General features: G+C 49.3%; 2 protein-coding genes across 2 annotated transcripts in view; both read left to right on the top strand.

The window, feature by feature from the left end:
• The window catches only part of LOC127383591 (bifunctional methylenetetrahydrofolate dehydrogenase/cyclohydrolase 2, mitochondrial-like), a 74,399-nt gene extending 61,060 nt beyond the window's left edge, over positions 1-13,339 (top strand). The window contains exons 12-13 of the mRNA XM_051616751.1: positions 5,462-5,517; positions 13,272-13,339. The gene's annotated coding sequence lies outside the window, so the exon portion shown is untranslated. The remainder of the gene's footprint in view (positions 1-5,461; positions 5,518-13,271) is intronic.
• Positions 6,692-16,208, top strand: EREG (epiregulin). Its single transcript, XM_051616752.1, has 5 exons — positions 6,692-6,912; positions 13,272-13,355; positions 13,804-13,927; positions 14,579-14,725; positions 15,804-16,208. Exons 1-5 carry the CDS (start codon positions 6,867-6,869, stop codon positions 15,862-15,864), a joined length of 462 nt encoding a protein of 153 aa, XP_051472712.1. The 5' UTR covers positions 6,692-6,866; the 3' UTR covers positions 15,865-16,208.
• Positions 16,209-17,128: the final 920 nt, after the last annotated feature.

The raw sequence follows: 17,128 nt of genomic DNA, 5'->3' as shown, positions 1-17,128 counted from the left end.
GAAGTGCCAGTCCTACCTTAGTGCTGTTCTTAATTTAATGACTGACACTAATCTCATTAAACCCATCCCTTGCCTTTGTCCTGTCCCACTTGATTTACACACATGCACTCCCAGTGTCTGAAAGAAAATCTCGTGCCACTCTTAAATAACATTAAGCTGCAGGAATGAGGACAAGGGGGTGGATGTGTAGATGCCAGGCAGAGATGTTATCCATGGAAGTATCACAGTCAGCCAATCAGCTGCTGGCATCTCTCCCACCAGGACATCCAGCTGCAGATTCCTCTCCTTGTCCCATCTGCCCATGCACACAGCAGGTGACCAGTGCCCTCCCTACCCATGGGTGGAGAGGCAGGGACAAGTTCCCAGGGGAAGTTCCCTAGGCTTTTGCCTTCCCTTGGCCCTCAGCCAAGCCCACAGCTCCTTGCTGAGAGAGCCGAGAAACATGCAGGGTCTGAAACCTTTTTGTTTGCTTTTTAGTCAGGAAAGAATCTAGGCTGCACTCCTGAGATGAGTTGGGGAACATCTGGCTCTGACCAAAAAAACTGGGGTCTGTCTGCTTTCCCAGTAGCTGACAACAGTCAGACCTGCACATACGTGGGAGGAAAAATCAGTATTGCAGGCAGATGGTTTCCTCCTGTGCTGGAGCTGTCTCTGTCCTTCTCAGTCCCACACAGGCCTCCAGTCCTTCCCTGAGGCTCCCTGTTGGTACCCGGGCTGTTGCTAAGCTGGGTGTTGCATTTCCTCCATCTGTGACCTAGGAACGGTTTCTAGGGAGGCTTGGATACCTGAGGTGATGTTCAGACCGTGGATGGGAGGAGAAGGTGACTAGAAGATGATGTTGCATAGTCTTGGTCATTCCCAAACCAAACCCCAGAGGTTTCCGCGTGCCACGTGACTCAGGGTTGGCTGATCAAAGAATAAGGAGTTTTATAGAGGGTTGGACCTAGAGAGGGAAAAGACAGAATGGGAACATCTTGTTGAGTGTTGTGACCCCAAAAAATTCCTGGTGAGCTTCTTTCTGTTCCAGCTGCATCTCAGCAGAGCATGATGTGACCAGCCTGGCTGGGAGCTGGAGGGAATGCCCTGGGTTATTGTCACTGTAGGGGAGTTTCATTGTGGACCACGGTGTCCTAGTTGGAAGTAAGAGCAATGGATTGGGCACCTGTGTTTATAGGTCCCCTGGGGCTGGCTGTCTCATCTCCTCTGCATGACAGCAGCCAGCACAGTAAAATCCTGATCTTGACAGCCATTTTTTTTTTATGGTCACTTCATTAATAGTAATGATTAACAGTAATTATCAGAATTGGGAGTGTCCCCTAATGCTAGTGGATGGGGGAATTCCACTAAGTGCATCTGCTTCCATGCCTAGCACTAGTTACGAAGCCAAACAAATACACCTGTGGACCTGTGCCTCTTCCCTAGGCTCTGGAACATGTGCTGGCTAAGCTGGTTTCAGGTGAATTGCTCCATCACCCCTAATGACACACTCCTCGTTTCGAGGGTGCTCCAGCTCCCCGTGCGCATGGGTAACGGGCAGGTGACAGTCACCACTGAGTCTCTGCCAAAATGTGGAGTCTGGGGATGACTGAAGTCCTGGTGGCAGTGCAGGGCCTGGAGCACAGGCACAGTCTTTCCTCTCTTCTTTCTCTGCTTTACCCTCTCACCCCCTGCAGCAGTGAAAAGGGTGAAATATGCTTGGCAGAGGGATTGAAGCCGCTGTGACTGAGGCCTGTGTCACCATTTAGCTGATGGCCAAGGTCCCCCAAAGGGACCCCTATACAGAGTGTCTTCCTCTTGGCTCCCCCGTGCTAGCACCAGCTGTTTGGGTGGGAGGCACAGAGTGGGAGGGAGGGTAGCAGTGGAGAGCCCATAGCCAGGACCCACTGCTGTGGGATAGCCTGATGGGAGCCAGGGGGTGCCTGCTGGGTAGCACAGTCCCCTCAGGGGTGGTTCTGGCTGTCATTTCACTGTCCTGAGGTGGACATAGAATCATGAAGGTTGGAAGGGACCTTCAAGATCATCAAGTTCCAACCCCCCTGCCGTGAGCAGGGAACCCCACCACTAGACCAGGTTGCACAAAACCTCGTCCAACCTGGCCTTAAAAACCTCTGAAGGCAGAGCTGTTGAGCAGGGGTGTGACATGGTCAGCTGCCAGGAGCACACTTTCTCATACCCATTTCAGTTCTGCTGGTCAGGGGTCTGAATGCTGCACCCGTGTGTACACGTGGAGAGCCATCAGAGAGAGCTGTCTTCATATGTTCATGTGTTGTCTCTCTCAGAGGTTAACTCACCTCTTCCTGGAGAGTGAAGAACACGGTTGAAGAGATGACTCAAAAGAGATGCCAGTGGACAGAACAGCACATGGGACTGCTGGGTAAGGGGGCTGGTGTTCTTCTCCCAGCTTGCCTGCAGCCTGCTGTCCAGAAAACCATTGTTCTTCCACCTTGGTCCTTCTCATATTCTTAACAAATCACTTGGAGCAAGGAGAAACTAGATGTAGGGGCAGTGGTGCGGGAGGGACTTGGTTTGGTAACACCCTTTAGAAAGGTACAAGTACAATAGTTGCACAGGTTTGTCTAGCAGCAAGTAAGGACAGAAGTCATGAAAAGACTCCAGAAATGAAAAAAGCTACAAACCGGAGGCTGAGAAATAAGGTAGCATGGAGCACTGGGCTGTAATTTGGAAAGTGAGTACACCAGCTGAGCATTATGAAGCTCTTCCTGCCAGTGAGATGTGTTGAGCCACTCAGGAGTTGCCCAGGGGAGAGTAATAGAAATGTCAGACAAGCCAGTAGAATGAAGCTTTAAAAACTGCCCTGTAGGGAGCAAGCCAGCATGAACTGGTGGATCTGTCAGCCTTTTCTTCTCCATCTCCTGAGACACACTGGCATGGATGGGAATTGGCTGTTTGGGTTGTGTTTTTTTTTTCTTTTTCTAAATTGCTACTTAATGCTGACCCAAGAAGTGGGCTAAGAAATTAGTGAATGTGGGGGAATTACTCTTTTTTTTTTTTTTTTTAAACAGCAAAACATCTGTGTTGTCTAGTAGCTTTGACTTCACCCTGTATTTACAGGAAGAGGCATCAGCCACTTTCAGCCTTGGGGGCAGCAATAGTTTATAGGAAAGCCTGGTTGTTTTAAGAACATTTGACCTAGTTCATCCCTCACATACATGGCAGATTTGAAACTGACCTTTATATGGAGTAAGTTTGGTTCAAGGTTTTTCCTCATCTAGGTACTTCAGTTAAACATATCACCTAAAAGGGCATTTGTGCTCCCATGTGAGCCCCATATTTTTTAGCACTTAGGATTTTCATACTTAATCTTCTGTAATTGAAATGAAAATGCTTTCAAGTGAGCTGCACCTCAATTAACCATCTGTACTTTTAAGAGCATTTCATGAGAATCTCTCATGTTGTGCAATGGAAGTATATAAAAATTTCTCTGACATGCTGACATATGCACTCGTGCTGTTTGCAGAAATGCTGGACCAAGAATTAATGAAAACACTGCATTTCTTTTGTGTGTGTGTAACAGGGCCAAGTGCTTCAGTGCAAGACTAGGAAGGATTTTATTCTGGTTTCAAAAATGCTTTCTAACAAAAAAAAAACCCATTGATTTTTGCAAATAGGTGTAATTTTCAGCAGACAAAAACAGTGCAGATTCATCCCCACAAGAGCAATGCATAAATCTGGATGCAAATCCTACAGAAAGCAGCTAAAGTAAGTAGTGTAGTCACTTGTCATGTATGGTTTTAGTCATGTAAAAGCACTACAAAAAGTGGCAGTTCATTGCTTTGAACACATCTTCTACAGCAAATCACCACAAGGAAAATTATTTTCAAGCACAAAAAAAATGTAAGTTTTACCTGTATTTTTTCCTCTCGAAGTTGAAAAGTGTATGATGTTCATAGAAAATCCTCTGTGTCATCAGTGATAGGTAAACTAGCAGATGAAGCTCAGTCCATACCCTTGAAATAATAACAGCTATGAATCTGCTGCCCTGTCCAAGAGGGAGAGGTGAGTGTTTGTGGCATTGAAAGATGATTAAGCACACGCTGCACTTGAGCTGGGCCAAAGTACTTTGTAAATAGAAGTTTTCTTTAAATCATAGAATCATAGAACAGTTTGTGTTGGAGGGGACGTTAAAGATGATCTAGCTCCAACCCCCCCTGCATGGGCAGGGACACCTCTCACCAGATCAGATTGCTCCAAGCCCCATCCAACCTGCCCTTCAACACTTCCAGGGAGGGGACATCCACAGCTTCCCTGGACAACCTGGGCCAGGGTCTCACCACCCTCACACTCAAGAGTTTCTTCCTGATGTCCAATCTAAATCTCCCCTCTTCCAGTTTTAATCCATTCCCCCTTGTTCTCTCCCTCCCCGCCCTTGTCCCAAGCCCCTCCCCAGCTTTCCTGGAGCCCCTTCAGGCACTGGAAGGTGCTCTAAGGGATCCCTGGAGCCTTCTCTTCTCGAGGCTGAACACCTCAACTCTCCCTGCCTGTCCCCACAGCAGAGCTGCTCCAGATCATCTTCATGGCCCTCCTCTGGACTCACTCCAAGAGCTCCATGTCCTTCCTGTGTTGAGGGCTCCAGAGCTGGACACAGTTCTTCAGGTGGGGTCTTATTAGCGTGGCGCAAAGGGACAGAGTCAGCTCCTTTGACCCGCTGGCCACGCTTCTTTTGATGCAGCAAGTTAGACTTAAAGATGGTTATTAAGGTTATAAAAGCAAGTCAGTCTTTTCCTAAGTTCTTAAGAGATATTTGCTTGTATGCTTGTTGCACTTTGTAAAGAAGAAAATTCTGAAAGGTCAAAGCATTCTGGGGGCTACTCGCTCGTCTGATGCCAAGTGTCATAAACCCACCGTTGACTTGACTCGGGTGTGCCAGTTCACACCAGCAGAAATCCAGGCCACTGCACTGAGCTGAAATGCACCCGTGATGCTGTGTTGCCCAACCCGTGCTGGCTCTCCACGTGGTGCAGGCATGTCACTCTGGCTTGGAGCTGTGGGATGGAATCCATCTGACTTGCCATGGGTGCAGGGAGGCACTGCCAGTTTGCCCTTGGGGTGTGTATCCACCTTGTTCAACGGAGGCAGCCTCCACGGGGAGGATGGGATGGTGGAAGCTGCAAGTGGGGATGCCAGGTGTGGACATACCACAGGACAAAGGATATTACAGAAAGATGAAACAAAGATGTGTGCATGATGCTTGTTTTCCAGGTATTGAAATCTGAAAGAGGAAATTCCAATGAATGTCTCCAATTGTGTCAGGGTTACAAGGTATCGGGCTGCTGATACAAGGCTATAATTACATAGACTTACTTGTGGAGGACAAACTTCTAAACACTACTTTCACACTCATCTTTATCACATTTATCTTGCTAACTCTTATACTATTTGGATAATTAAATGGTGCTGGCATACAATTCCATAGTAACACATGGCCTTTTTTTCATTTCAGCATCTCCACACTTCTGTAGAGCTAAGAAAATGCTCCCAAAATAAGAAGCATAATTTGTAAGTACCAGATCTATTCCAGATCCCTGAATTAATGTTTTTTACTTAAGATTGCAATCTGAATGTGGAGATGTAGTATATTATGTTCTGCAGTATCCTGTACCACTAAGTGTCTTGCATCTTTAACTGCTTGTAAAATGGACAAGCTATGGATACTTGAGTCATCAGCTATTAAACTGCACCTCACTATCAGTACTCAAATTCCTTACACCAAGAGATAGGCTTATCAATTCAGCAATAAACCTGGTATCACTGTGGCCTTTTCTGATAATGGAAAGTGGTGTGGCAGAGGAGGAAGTTGTTTGCTTTAAAAGGAAAAGGAATAACCACCATTGCTGAGCAGCTTGTTTAGATAAAACACTTTACATATCAGGTAAAGGCTTACAGTAGGGATTTGGGGGTGGGGTCTCCTGCAGCCTTCTGATGATGGGATGTAAGTGGCAAATGAGGCCTTGCCTAACATAGTGACAGTGTGTGGGCTTCAGCAGGGAGGGGGTTTTTAAAAAGCAGTTGTAACTAGTTGGCTTTTGTCTCAGTAGCTGAAAGGTCTGTGGCTACCAGGAGCTGCTTGTGCTCCCAGGCTGTGAGGAGGCCAAGGGCTGGAGGGGCCATGTGCTGTGAGCACCTGCTGACCTTGAGGCTGTTGCTGCAGGCCGAGGTGCTGGTGTTCCTGACTCCTGGGCTGCAGCTTAACAGGCCAGTCCTGCCGTAGGGACCAAGGCTCCCTGGCAGCAGCACCCGAGTGCCGAGGGGTCACTTGAGAAATGCCAGGAGCTGGGAGATGAGGGAAGGCAGCACGTTTCTGGCTGCCCGCCCTGAGCTGTGTTCCAAAGCTTGCTTTCCGTGCAGGCAGTGAGATGGCCCGGGTGGTCCTTTGTGTGCAGGCAGAGCCCAGCAGCCGGTGACCAGCCTCAGCTCGGCGCTGCACCGATGGGCTGAGGGCAAGGAGGAGGTGCCGAGGCTGTGCAGGCAGCCCTGGGCACCCCTGGCCCGGGAAGTGCTGGGCAGCAGTGCCTGGACCAGGTCACTGTGACCAGCCCACGTAGTGCTGACAGCAATGCTGGCTAAAACAGGGAAACGCAACCGTGGCCGGAGGGGCAGGGGGGTGGGCAGGATGCTTCCTCCTGCCCGTGAGGGGGCGGTGGGGCAGGAAGCAAAGAGGTACCTGCCCCGATCGCGGCCGGGGTTTCATCACCGGCCAGCATCGCCCCGCCTCTCCCGGCGGCCCATAAAGGTGCCGGACGGCGCGGCTGGCAACACACGGCTCTGCTGCCTCTGCCTCCTCCTCCTGTGCCTCCTTCTCTTCTGCCTCCTTCCTTCTCTGCCTCCTGTGCCTCTTCCTCCGGGTGATGGACGCCGGCTGCCTGCACTCCCGCAGCCTCCTGCTCTGGCTGGGTGAGTACCGGGGCTCTGGGTGGGTGGGTACCGGGGCTCTGGGGGGGTACCGGGGCTCCGCTGCGCTGCCCGTCGGCTCCGGGAGGGGAAACGGGCACCAAGCCCCTGGGCTGGGCAGATTCTCTCGCTGCTGGGAAACCTCCAGCAGCACGTCAAGCTCAGCTGGCTTTCGGGTGAAGCCGCGGTGTTTCTCCTCTGAGGGGTGAAGTTAGGGGGCAGGGATGGGTGGGCCTGCGTGGCTGTGTGAGTTGAGGAGTGGGGGCCACGGGGCTGACTTGGCTGGGTGCTGGTGTGGGAGGTTTAGTTGCTTGTGTGATGCCCGGGTGTCCCCGGTGGCTGAGTGAAGGTGAATGTTCATTTCCCTGCTCCCCAAGTCCTCTTGCAGCACAGTCTGCTCCAGGCAGTGCAAGTCTTCTCTTTTGCCTTGTCCTGTCTTGACTGTGGTCTGGTCCTGGTGCCTTCACTCAGGCTGTGCTCCAGGTGAGCTCAGCAGGTGAATCCCCATGGCAGCAGGGACTTCCTTGTAGTAACCAAACAGGTTGTGCCTTCCCTTTGCTTGACACTTCTCCACCTCCTTGCTGGGAACGTGTAACTCTGTTGCGTGACATGAGCTATCTGAAAGTCCACGGTGAACATGTGTAGGCTTAGAGCATCGAGTGTGCTGTGAAGCACCAGCTGATCCTGGCCCCACATGCCTCTGCTGGGCACTGGCAGTGACAGGCAGTGCCTGCCAGGAGCTGACCCTGTGAGGAGGTGGCTGCAACTGTTTGGGCAGCTAGTGTTTGAGGCAGGACCAAGACCTGGCACATTCACACAGTGCTTTAATCACACTCGTGATGTTGGGCTCAGGGTGGCAGTGGATGGGAAAGCTCAGCTCCCAAGCTCAGCTCCCAAGGCTTCTTTTTTGGGGCAGATGATCCCTCATCTGTTAAGCCCGCTGCAGCATGAGTTTCTGCCTTCCATCTTGGCCAGCTGTTTCCATAATAGCTGATGGATCAGCTGCTGCACAGCACCTTGCTTGCCAGGACAGAGGGCTGAGCACCTTGTAGTCTGTGACTCAGCCGTGCTTTGTACAAAACTGGCACTGGAAGGAACTGGTATGTCTTCATGGATTTGGATACAGTTTTATTAATTTCCGGGGCAGGCACAAAGCCTAATAGGAAGGGGTAGATTAGTCATAGCTAGATGGCATCATAACGAGTGGTACTAGCACTTTACTGCCTTTCCCTCCCAGGTCAGTAGTGTAAACAGAACTCAGTGCCACTGGCAGAAGCTGGGAAGACTGTCTGTAGCTGGTGTTATGCCAGACTTAGAGATGTTCCCTCCTTAACAGCTGAAGTCCAACTGAAGCAACAGTCATTGCCAGCTTCTCACCTTGCCTACTGTGGGCTTGGCCACTGTGCAGTAGAAAGGCAGTGCTGGGAGAGCTGTCACTCACCTCTGAGGAGCCATAGTGCTGTGCCAGCCATACGGTGATGTGGTGGTGATGGAGCCAAGCCCAGGCCCTACCTTTTCCATGAGTTACTGCAGGAGCCTTGGCACTGGTCTCCTTGCAGTCACTATAATCCTTCCTCAGTGAGGAAGGCAGGCCTTGGACCTCCAGACCCACTGGACAGTTTCAGGTGCTGGTGAACTTGTGTTTTCCTGCATGACATTTGTCTGGCCATCAGCAAGTGGGCTGGACACAGAGATTGCCGAGTCTGGAGATGTGGAAAATGGTGTTAGCAGATGTGTCTGGAAGAACAATGGATTTCTGCTTCTTCTGTAGTGTAGGGATCTCTCCCCCCACTCATGTGGTGTAAAGCAGAGTGGCACAGGGTTAGCATGTAAATGAGATCACTGTTGTGTAGGTCCCCACAGGGGTGGAAGCAGTGCTGAGGTGACTGCATGCACATAGTGTGTAATTATCTGCATTATCTCTGCTTAAGGGTAAGTCCTGGCACGATGCTGAAGGTGATTGTGTGGGCCTGTAGTCGTTTTGGAGCAGTCTTCCCCAGGGCTGCCTCAGAGCTACTCTGGCCTGGCCCTGGGCATCCACGACTTTGGGTTGGCAATTCTGAAGTCATGGGTACTAAATGTGAGATGGGGAAACCTGGACACTACTTTCCAGAAACACATATAGACAGTTCTGCACAGTTGCCCTAAAGGTAATCTGAGCCCCTCTCTCTCTCAGGCCCGTCACATCTGGTGCCTCCATTTAGACAATGGCCAAATATACACAGAATGCAGGGGGATGAGGGGTGGAAAGGACTGATAGCATCTCCTTTCACATGGGTGAGAAGAGCAACCTGTACATCTTGTCTGTCTCATCTCAGGAAGAGGAGTGTTGGGCACTTGCCACCTGGGCATGGTCAGGCAACTAGGCACCGGGTACACCCTCCCCAAAACCTCAAGAAGAAGCCAGGTGATGTATCCTGAGTGCAAGGATGGGGAGGTATGCTCTGTCTGAGGTGGTTAAAGTTATCTCAACTGACTGCTTCCCCTTTTCCAGGAAAAAATGCTGAGCCTACATGGGTAACCTGAACTCCAGAGATGCTGTGATTGATGTGAGCAAGGTCTAATAGTTGCACAGCCAAATCTTGAATTAAGACTAAGCTATTTGCAAGGCTTTCCTGGCTAACTCTGCATTTCTGTGATCCTCATCTAAAACACAGCCACCCAGCCAGCCTTTATTGCCAGAGGTCCTTGCTCTTTCTGAGATGACCTGCAAGCTCCTGTGGCTCGCTGGGGAGGTGAGCAGCAGAGGGCTACAGAAGGCAACACTCTGGAGCTCAAGGGTGGTAGCAGTGGTGCTCACAAAGCCAATGGACAGACTGGCCAACTTGCCCCTTTCTGCTTAGTCTATACAAAGGAGGCCTTAAACAGTCAGGCATGCTCTGGGTGTCCAAAATCATGTGACAGGGATCCACCTTGGTCTGTCTCCAGAGTTAAAGTGGTCTGAGATCCTCCAGGCGTGTGTCAGCTGGACACCTCTGTGCTTGGCACTGCTTTGAAAGTGCAACCCATGGGAAAAGTGTGGATGCTGCCACTGTGGCAGAGAGACCAGAGGTGCCAAATGTGAAGTAGCTTCACGGCATCTGCAGGTGAACTAGTACAAGACTAGTGATCTTGGTGACAGGCAAAGCCAACTTGAATGATGATTGATCCCTTTAAAACAGGTGTAAATCTTGCAAAGAGACTAGTTCTCAGATACAGGTATTCTGGATATCCTTCCTTCAGCCTTAGCAGTCATCCTGTAACTGGAAGCTGTAGCTGTCTTTCAGTGAGTGACCTGATAATTAGCCCTTGCATGTCAGCTTTGATGAAGGCTGCAGGATGTGAAGGCAGCCAGTCTCTGTCTCTTATTTTTCTTTGATCCTTCGTGGAAGGACAAGCAAACAGCAGCATTACTCCTGTTCCAGTGACAGCCACTGCTGCCACTGTTAACCTTACAGGAACTCCTGCAATGCCAGGTGGTATTGCCCCTACATGCTGGTGGTGGAGCCACAAGTGCAGCCCTTGAGTTCCTGGGAATAATGAATATCCACCAGCTCATTACTGTTATCTTGTACCCTGCAGAGTGTTTGCTTAGTGAACAGCAAAGGAATAAAAATGTCACTTCCTCTCCCAAGTCCTGTGTTTGGTACACATCAGCTGATAATCATTCAGGGAAAGGCTCTCCTTTGCCATTGTGGTGTGTGGATCCCTTATCCTCCTGCAGGATCCCCCTCCCATTGATGTCACAGGAGAAGTATGTGGATGGGGGAAAGGGCAGAATATAACAGTGGAAGAACTTTGCCCGAATGCAGAAAATACTGCTGGGTGTCAGCAAATACCCACACCTGCACTCCAGGCTTTTGCTGTCTGGTGCCTGCAGTCAGGCAGAGGAGGCTCTGGGTGGTTGTGCATGGCTGGAGTGGGGCAAGCCTTTGATGTTCTAGGATGAGGTTGTTTTTAACTTGTCCCTCACAGTTCTCTGAGTTTTGGCCTTTCCTCCAGCTGGAAAGCTGTGCCTCCTGCCAGGGCAAAGAGCAGAGCTGACCCATCTCCTTTCACCTGCCTAAGTTAGAGTTTCTCAAGTGCAAAAGCTGGGCTCTGGCAACTCTCAAACTGGGAGCTTTTGGTTAAAAAGTAACTGCTGACATTATGCTTGGATCAAGGAAGCATGCAAGCTGAGACAGAAACATGTAAGCTACAAGAGATCGTGAGCTGGCTTAATCCTTCTACTCAGCTAAGAATGCTAGAAGTGGGTATCTCGGGTACCTCTTGCATACTTGGCCTTGACGTGTGTTTGTTGCTGCCACGTGGCTCCAGACCAAATCTCACCATAGCACGTCACACAGAGATGATAGCAGCAGCATGTGGGGAGCAGGGGGGAGCCTCAGGTCACCAACTCTGTCTGGTCTCAGGATTTCAGCATCTCTTTTTGCAAGGAACTGTCTGCTTAGTGGGACAGAGCTGTCCTGTGCCACAGGAGCCCGTGGAGCGCTCTTGAAACGTTCCTCTAGTTCCCAGGAAGAAGGACTGACTTGGTAAATCTTTTCCTGACATCATTTGGGACACTGGGTCCCTGGCTGAAGCTCAAAGCCTGCTGTTCTAGTAGTAACTGAGCTGCCACCAGATGCCTCATCCTTCAAACCTTCAGTTTTCTATCCTGGTGACTGGAATTGGCCTTACAGAGTGTTAAACTGCTTCCCCTGCTGAAACCTACAGCGAGCACAGCACTGTTGAAAAACAACAACCCAAAAAACCCACCCTGAAAGTAAACATGCTGGTCCTGCCCCATCAGAGTGAAAGGCAGGTCCTGCTGAGTCACGGTGGCAGGCACAGGTGTCTCCAGCTTACTCCCCTGTACAAACCAAGGTGCCAGCATCGTTGGTCAAGTGACTCTCTCTCTGGCAGACCTGGCACTTTCCTTTCTTCTAAAGCGTGGTGGAAACCTGGCTGATTAGCTTGGAATATGGTGGAGAGGCTGGTAAAGAGAAGGAATATTATTTCTAAAGAAACAAACACACAAAAAAAGCCCCTGTCTGCTTAAGGTGGGTTTTCCTACTGTTCATGTATCTATCTGGAATAACACGTGAAAGAAATAAAGCTACTAATCACCCACCAATAGAAGAGCTACAGGAAATCCACAAATCACTACCAGATTTAACTCTGTGATGTAATGAAACTTTCTAATAACTGGACTTGAATTAGAGTGATCAAGAAATTAGGAAGGCACACTCCCTCCATTAGACATGCATGACCTGACAAGTTAATAGAGGCAAACAGCCCAAAGACACAAATTACAGACTTCTGTGGAATGGGACTCATGACTAAGCAGTTCATGAGCAGGTTCATTTGTGACCACAGAAGGAGTGCTAGCCAAGTGGATTCCATGGCCAGCTGGGGCAAACATGGGCTGCTTCTCATGGGCTAGCCATGAAGCTACAAGTACTTGGGTTGGCTTTCGAATCCCTTTTGGAAATGTTTCTTTAGCTGGTAGCATACCTGAAAGCTGTGTCTCTGCAGCATTATACAGCCTGAAAGATGTCCAAGCTGAATCTCTGAGAGAAGGGAAGCCCTTGGAAGTGCAGCCACCTCTCCAGCAGCCAGACTTCACTGTGCAGTGACCTTTCCAACACAGTGGCCAGATGAAGAGGGTTTGGTATCTCATGTTAGCTGTCCTTGCAAGTGAGTTTTAACTGAAAAGCTGAGACATGAGAGGCTTGCAGGCTGGTTACAGCAAGGAGAGGGCTGAGGATGAAGAGCAGCATTGGTGTGAAGCCCACCTTGAGCAGCACGTGGTCTCTGAAGGCAACGGTGGGGCACTGAGCATGGTCAGCACCCACTTAGTGTGCTGAGTCACCAGCTGCACTGACTTGATGAGTCCTTGGAAAGTCTCTGCCCATGGGGTGTTGTGACTCAAGGATGTCTTGATTTTGATCACCAAAAGAACTCCTGCTGAGGTGAATGCTGGACTCTGGGGCCTGATTGTGGAACTTTGGCCATGTCCCTTGTGCAGGTGCCATGCCAGCCTGTTCAGAAACCCAACGTGGGCAGAGCTGGCCTAATTCCTGCCTCTCCTGTGTGCCTCTCCAAGCCTGTTCCTGCCCAGTTTCACTCGGAGTGTGTGTGAGAGGTGGTCACAGACACTGAGCTTCTGTTTGAAATTTGTTCTACATTAAAAGCTTGTATTTTGGACATGTTTCTTTGGGCTGCCTTATATAGTATAGGCAGCAAATCTCTCAGACCTCTGTTTTTTTCAGCTGGTAAGACTTTTTTCCTACAAAGATAAAATGTTTCTGTTTTTCTTGTTAATAAGAGTGTAGTAGCTGAAATTCTTAACTCTACTTGAAAAGCATCTAGTTTTGACTCTTCTTTTTCATCTCTCATAGGTTACCTATTGCAAGGAGTCCTGGGCACAACAGTGATCCCGTTATGTGGGCCTGGTGAAATGGAGAACTGTACAACAGCACTAAGTGAGTTACTGCACAGCTCTCATTGTAAATAACAAGTCTTTGGTTCCCATCTTGCTTGGGCTGGTGGCATCACTGAGGTCCTCTTGGAAATAATTGTTCTCTTGAGCAATATTGCCAACATGCTGCAAAGCTCTCAGTATCATTGAACAAGAACCATTTTTTTAGCCTGCATTTTCTTTAATACTGCTTTGTCAGCAGAAGAGCTTTGTCTGAGGTGAGAACTCTGCTGTAAAACCAGAAATAGCTTATGTGGAACTCCTGAAGGAAAAGTCAGGGGTCTTTTCCTGGCCTAGGAGAATCCTCTCCCTGTTCACAAGCCTCACCTTCTTTAATGCCTTCTGCACTGGTGGAGGTCTCTTGGTAGCCAGACTAGTAGTCACACATGTAAAGCTTAGGAAATGCAAAGGGACAGTGAGGCTGATGAGATGCTAATGAAGTCTCCTTACAGTCCAGACAGAGGACAGTCCACGTGTGGCTCAAGTTGGGATAACTAGATGCAAGCCTGAAATGAAGGACTACTGCTTCCATGGACAGTGCGTGTACATAGTGGACTTGGATGAGCACTACTGCAGGTATGGGCTGGGCACAGTGTGTCCTGCAGGGCTTGGATGGGCACTACTGCAGGGCTGGGCTGGGCACAGTGTGTCCTGCAGGGGTTGGATGGGCACTACTGCAGGGCTGGGCTGGGCACAGTGTGTCCTGCAGGGCCTCCCTCAGCTGGGCTTGGAGATAGGAACCCTGCGTGGTCTGTGATCTCGCTGCTGCTGACACCAATCCAGCCAAGTTCACAAGAACTTCAAGAGGAGCAGCGTGTCTATGATAAACCTTAGCTGCATTTAAGCAAGTGTTAAGCACATTTGGTGGCTCTAGTGAAAGCTGGGTGAGAGTCTTAGCTGAAATTAGTCACTGACCCAACTTAAACTGGGGATGCTCATTCTGATCTGCTTTCCTTGTTCGTCTGCATTTACAGTAGCGTGAGATCCAGACCTCAGGCAAAGCAGCAAGGTCTCTCCTTTGATCCAGACGACAAAATAAAGACCCTCTAGGTGTTTTTAAGGGAATTTCTTGTTTCCTTGAAGAATTCGCAACCATTTCTGGGAGCGCATGGGCTTGAGTTCCATCAGGTCAAATTGCTTGTCCCAGGGGAAACAGCAGGTCAGCAGCAGAGCCTGTGTTGAGGACTGCTGAAGTGATGGCTCTAATTCTGCCTCTCTTACCCTCAGGTGTGATTTAGGCTTCTCTGGTGTCAGATGTGTGCATTCAGAACTTGTCAGACAGCCCCTCAGTAAGGAGTACGTGGCACTGACCGTCATCATAGTTCTGCTTTTCCTCGCTGCCCTCTCCATTGCAATCTACTACATCTGCAGAAGGTAAGAGGATTTTCTTCATGGCTCAGGAAGGCAAGTCAGCTGTAGGTGCAGTAGGATGTCCACCAAGGACCTCCAGATAGACCAGGTTACCTACACTACCTCCAGACAGACTGGGTTACCTACACTCACTTGACTGCAGGGAGGTGGTTTGATACACAGACCTGGTGGCCTGCACTTAGTGGAGTGTGCAGAAGAAGGCAGCAAGCACAGCTGAGCCCACGTGGCAGGGTCTGCACAGCTGAGCCCACGTGGCAGGGTCTGCACAGCTGAGCCCACGTGGCAGGCCGGGCAGCAGCACCCTTTGATGCCTTCTAACCCTGACAGAGGACTGTACAGGTTAGTTCACCTCTGTCTTAGAGGATGTGCTGAGGTAAAGGAGAGAGCACACGAGGAACAGGGAAATTGTAGAATTGTAGTGCCTTTGGTTGGTAGTGCCATTTCCCCAGTCATCAGGAACTTGGGTGGATTAATGCTAGCTAATTAGTTGACCCGCTGTGTTATTGTGGTGACTGTGATATCACAAGCATTGCCTTACCAGCTTTGCCATGGAGGACAGTAGTTCCCTCCCTTAGCAGACCCACCAGCAGCAGGAGTTGTTCTTCAGGCTGATAACTGATGGTAAGCAGCTGTCAGATAGCCCAGAAGGAGGAACCACCCCCAGAGGCAGAGCTCAGCTTCACAGGTCGCACAGCTAGAGGGTGAGGGCTCCTCTTCCCCACCCGAAGACTGGATGGTACCTCATCTCCAACAGAAGACTGCCTAGTTGGGTAGGGTGCTCAGCCCTTTTGCAGGGAAGGATCCAGCAGGATTTCTCAAAGACAAACCTAGTACCAGCAGCAAGTCTTCAGTGCAGATGTGAAATCCTCAGTGAAGGGCTGAGAAATGAGACTCCGCATGCAAGTTATCTCAGACCTGGAAAGGAGCACAGACAGAGCCTAGCTGCTAGAGGATTGAAACAAACCTTAGGAGGTCATACAGTGTTGGTTTTATTTTCTTCCTTCATCCTCCCCCTCCCTCACTCCCCAGAAAGCCATTTGGAAAAACTGGCTTTCCAGAACTCACCCTTCTTTCCTTCCAGGTACCGAAACAAGAAGAGACGAACAAACGCCAGCGAGTACAAGGAAGTTGGTGCCCTGTAGAAGAAATGGTGGCTTCCTACAGTGTTCTGTTCATCTGGGTGGACTCAGAGGCTTCCCATCTATTTAAACGTTATTTTTATTAACAATATTTACAATATTTATATCCTTTAAAAAATTTCAGATGTTCTGTGATCCAATCAGTATAGGTCAAGCATTGTATTTTCAGTGTTTTATTTTTTTATTAAATAATATTTCCTAATGAGAACCCCACCTGAGTGGTTCTGTGGGATAGAGATATATTTTTATAAAAACTCATCTTCTTACTCTGAAGAGTAATTTTATATTTATTCTTGTGAATATGTTCAAAACAATTCTACTCCTTAAAATAAAAGTTGTTAACAAAGTCAAAATGTCTCTGCGGTTTGACTTGAAGGGAAACTTGGCATGGCCTGGTTGAGCAGGATGTTTGGAGCCCCAGCAGTTATTTTTTGAGAGAGAAACCATAGTATCACTGATGATATGTATCCAATGAACACAGCTATTAGCTGGTGTGATTGGAGGAAGACTTCAAGGAAGAAAGAGCACAGCTCCTGGCACAGCATCTCCAGCATCTGCTGCCTGACAGCAGCATGGCTCTTGGCTCATCCATACCATCAGGAAAGTTGTGCTGATATACTCTGGATTACAGCAGCACAAGTTGGTGGGTCTCTGCAGCTGAACACAGTAACAGATGGCAGCTCAGGGTGTGAGTGTAGCTGCAGAACAAAAGCTCCCTCAGGCTTGGTACCAGCACTTGAGTCCTTCCCATAGCACTTCTGCCATAGTGTCTATTGTACAGCTGGGAGCAGGGCAAAGTTTTTGAGCTTGGGCTTAAAATAGGTATCTTGTTAGCCTGAAATAATGATCAAATAGCCTGATGGGTTTAGCTGCACCCTGAGTGTGAGTCCCTGTGAACAGGAAGGCTTCTTGTTGCATCTCAGTCATCCCTGTTAATCACTTCTCAAACTTCCAGAGGGTGTGAGGAAAAAGCACAACCTTGATGTCATTCCTGGTCTTTTGTCAGGGGTCCATGTGAGCTGCAAGGCCTGTGTTCCTTGGTGTTTGTGAGAGTGAGGCCTGTGATCTCTTGGCCTGTGCAACAGGATCTTCCTAAGGAAGAATGAATGGTAGGACTTGATAGGCTGCAAAGTGATGAGTTTCAGAAGCTGCCATTCAGCCAGAGGCCCTTGTGAAAGAATAAACTGGCTCGTTCCCTCTCCTTAAATTGTCCACTTGTGTTAGATGCTTCTGAGATCAAGCAAATACAAGGGGGGGATCTTATTCT

The sequence above is a fragment of the Apus apus genome, chromosome 4 (genome assembly GCF_020740795.1).
Source record: "Apus apus isolate bApuApu2 chromosome 4, bApuApu2.pri.cur, whole genome shotgun sequence".
NCBI classification, from domain to species: Eukaryota; Metazoa; Chordata; class Aves; order Apodiformes; family Apodidae; genus Apus; species Apus apus.
The sequence above is the reverse complement of the archived record's forward strand: the minus strand, read 5'-3'. Positions and strand labels throughout refer to the sequence as shown.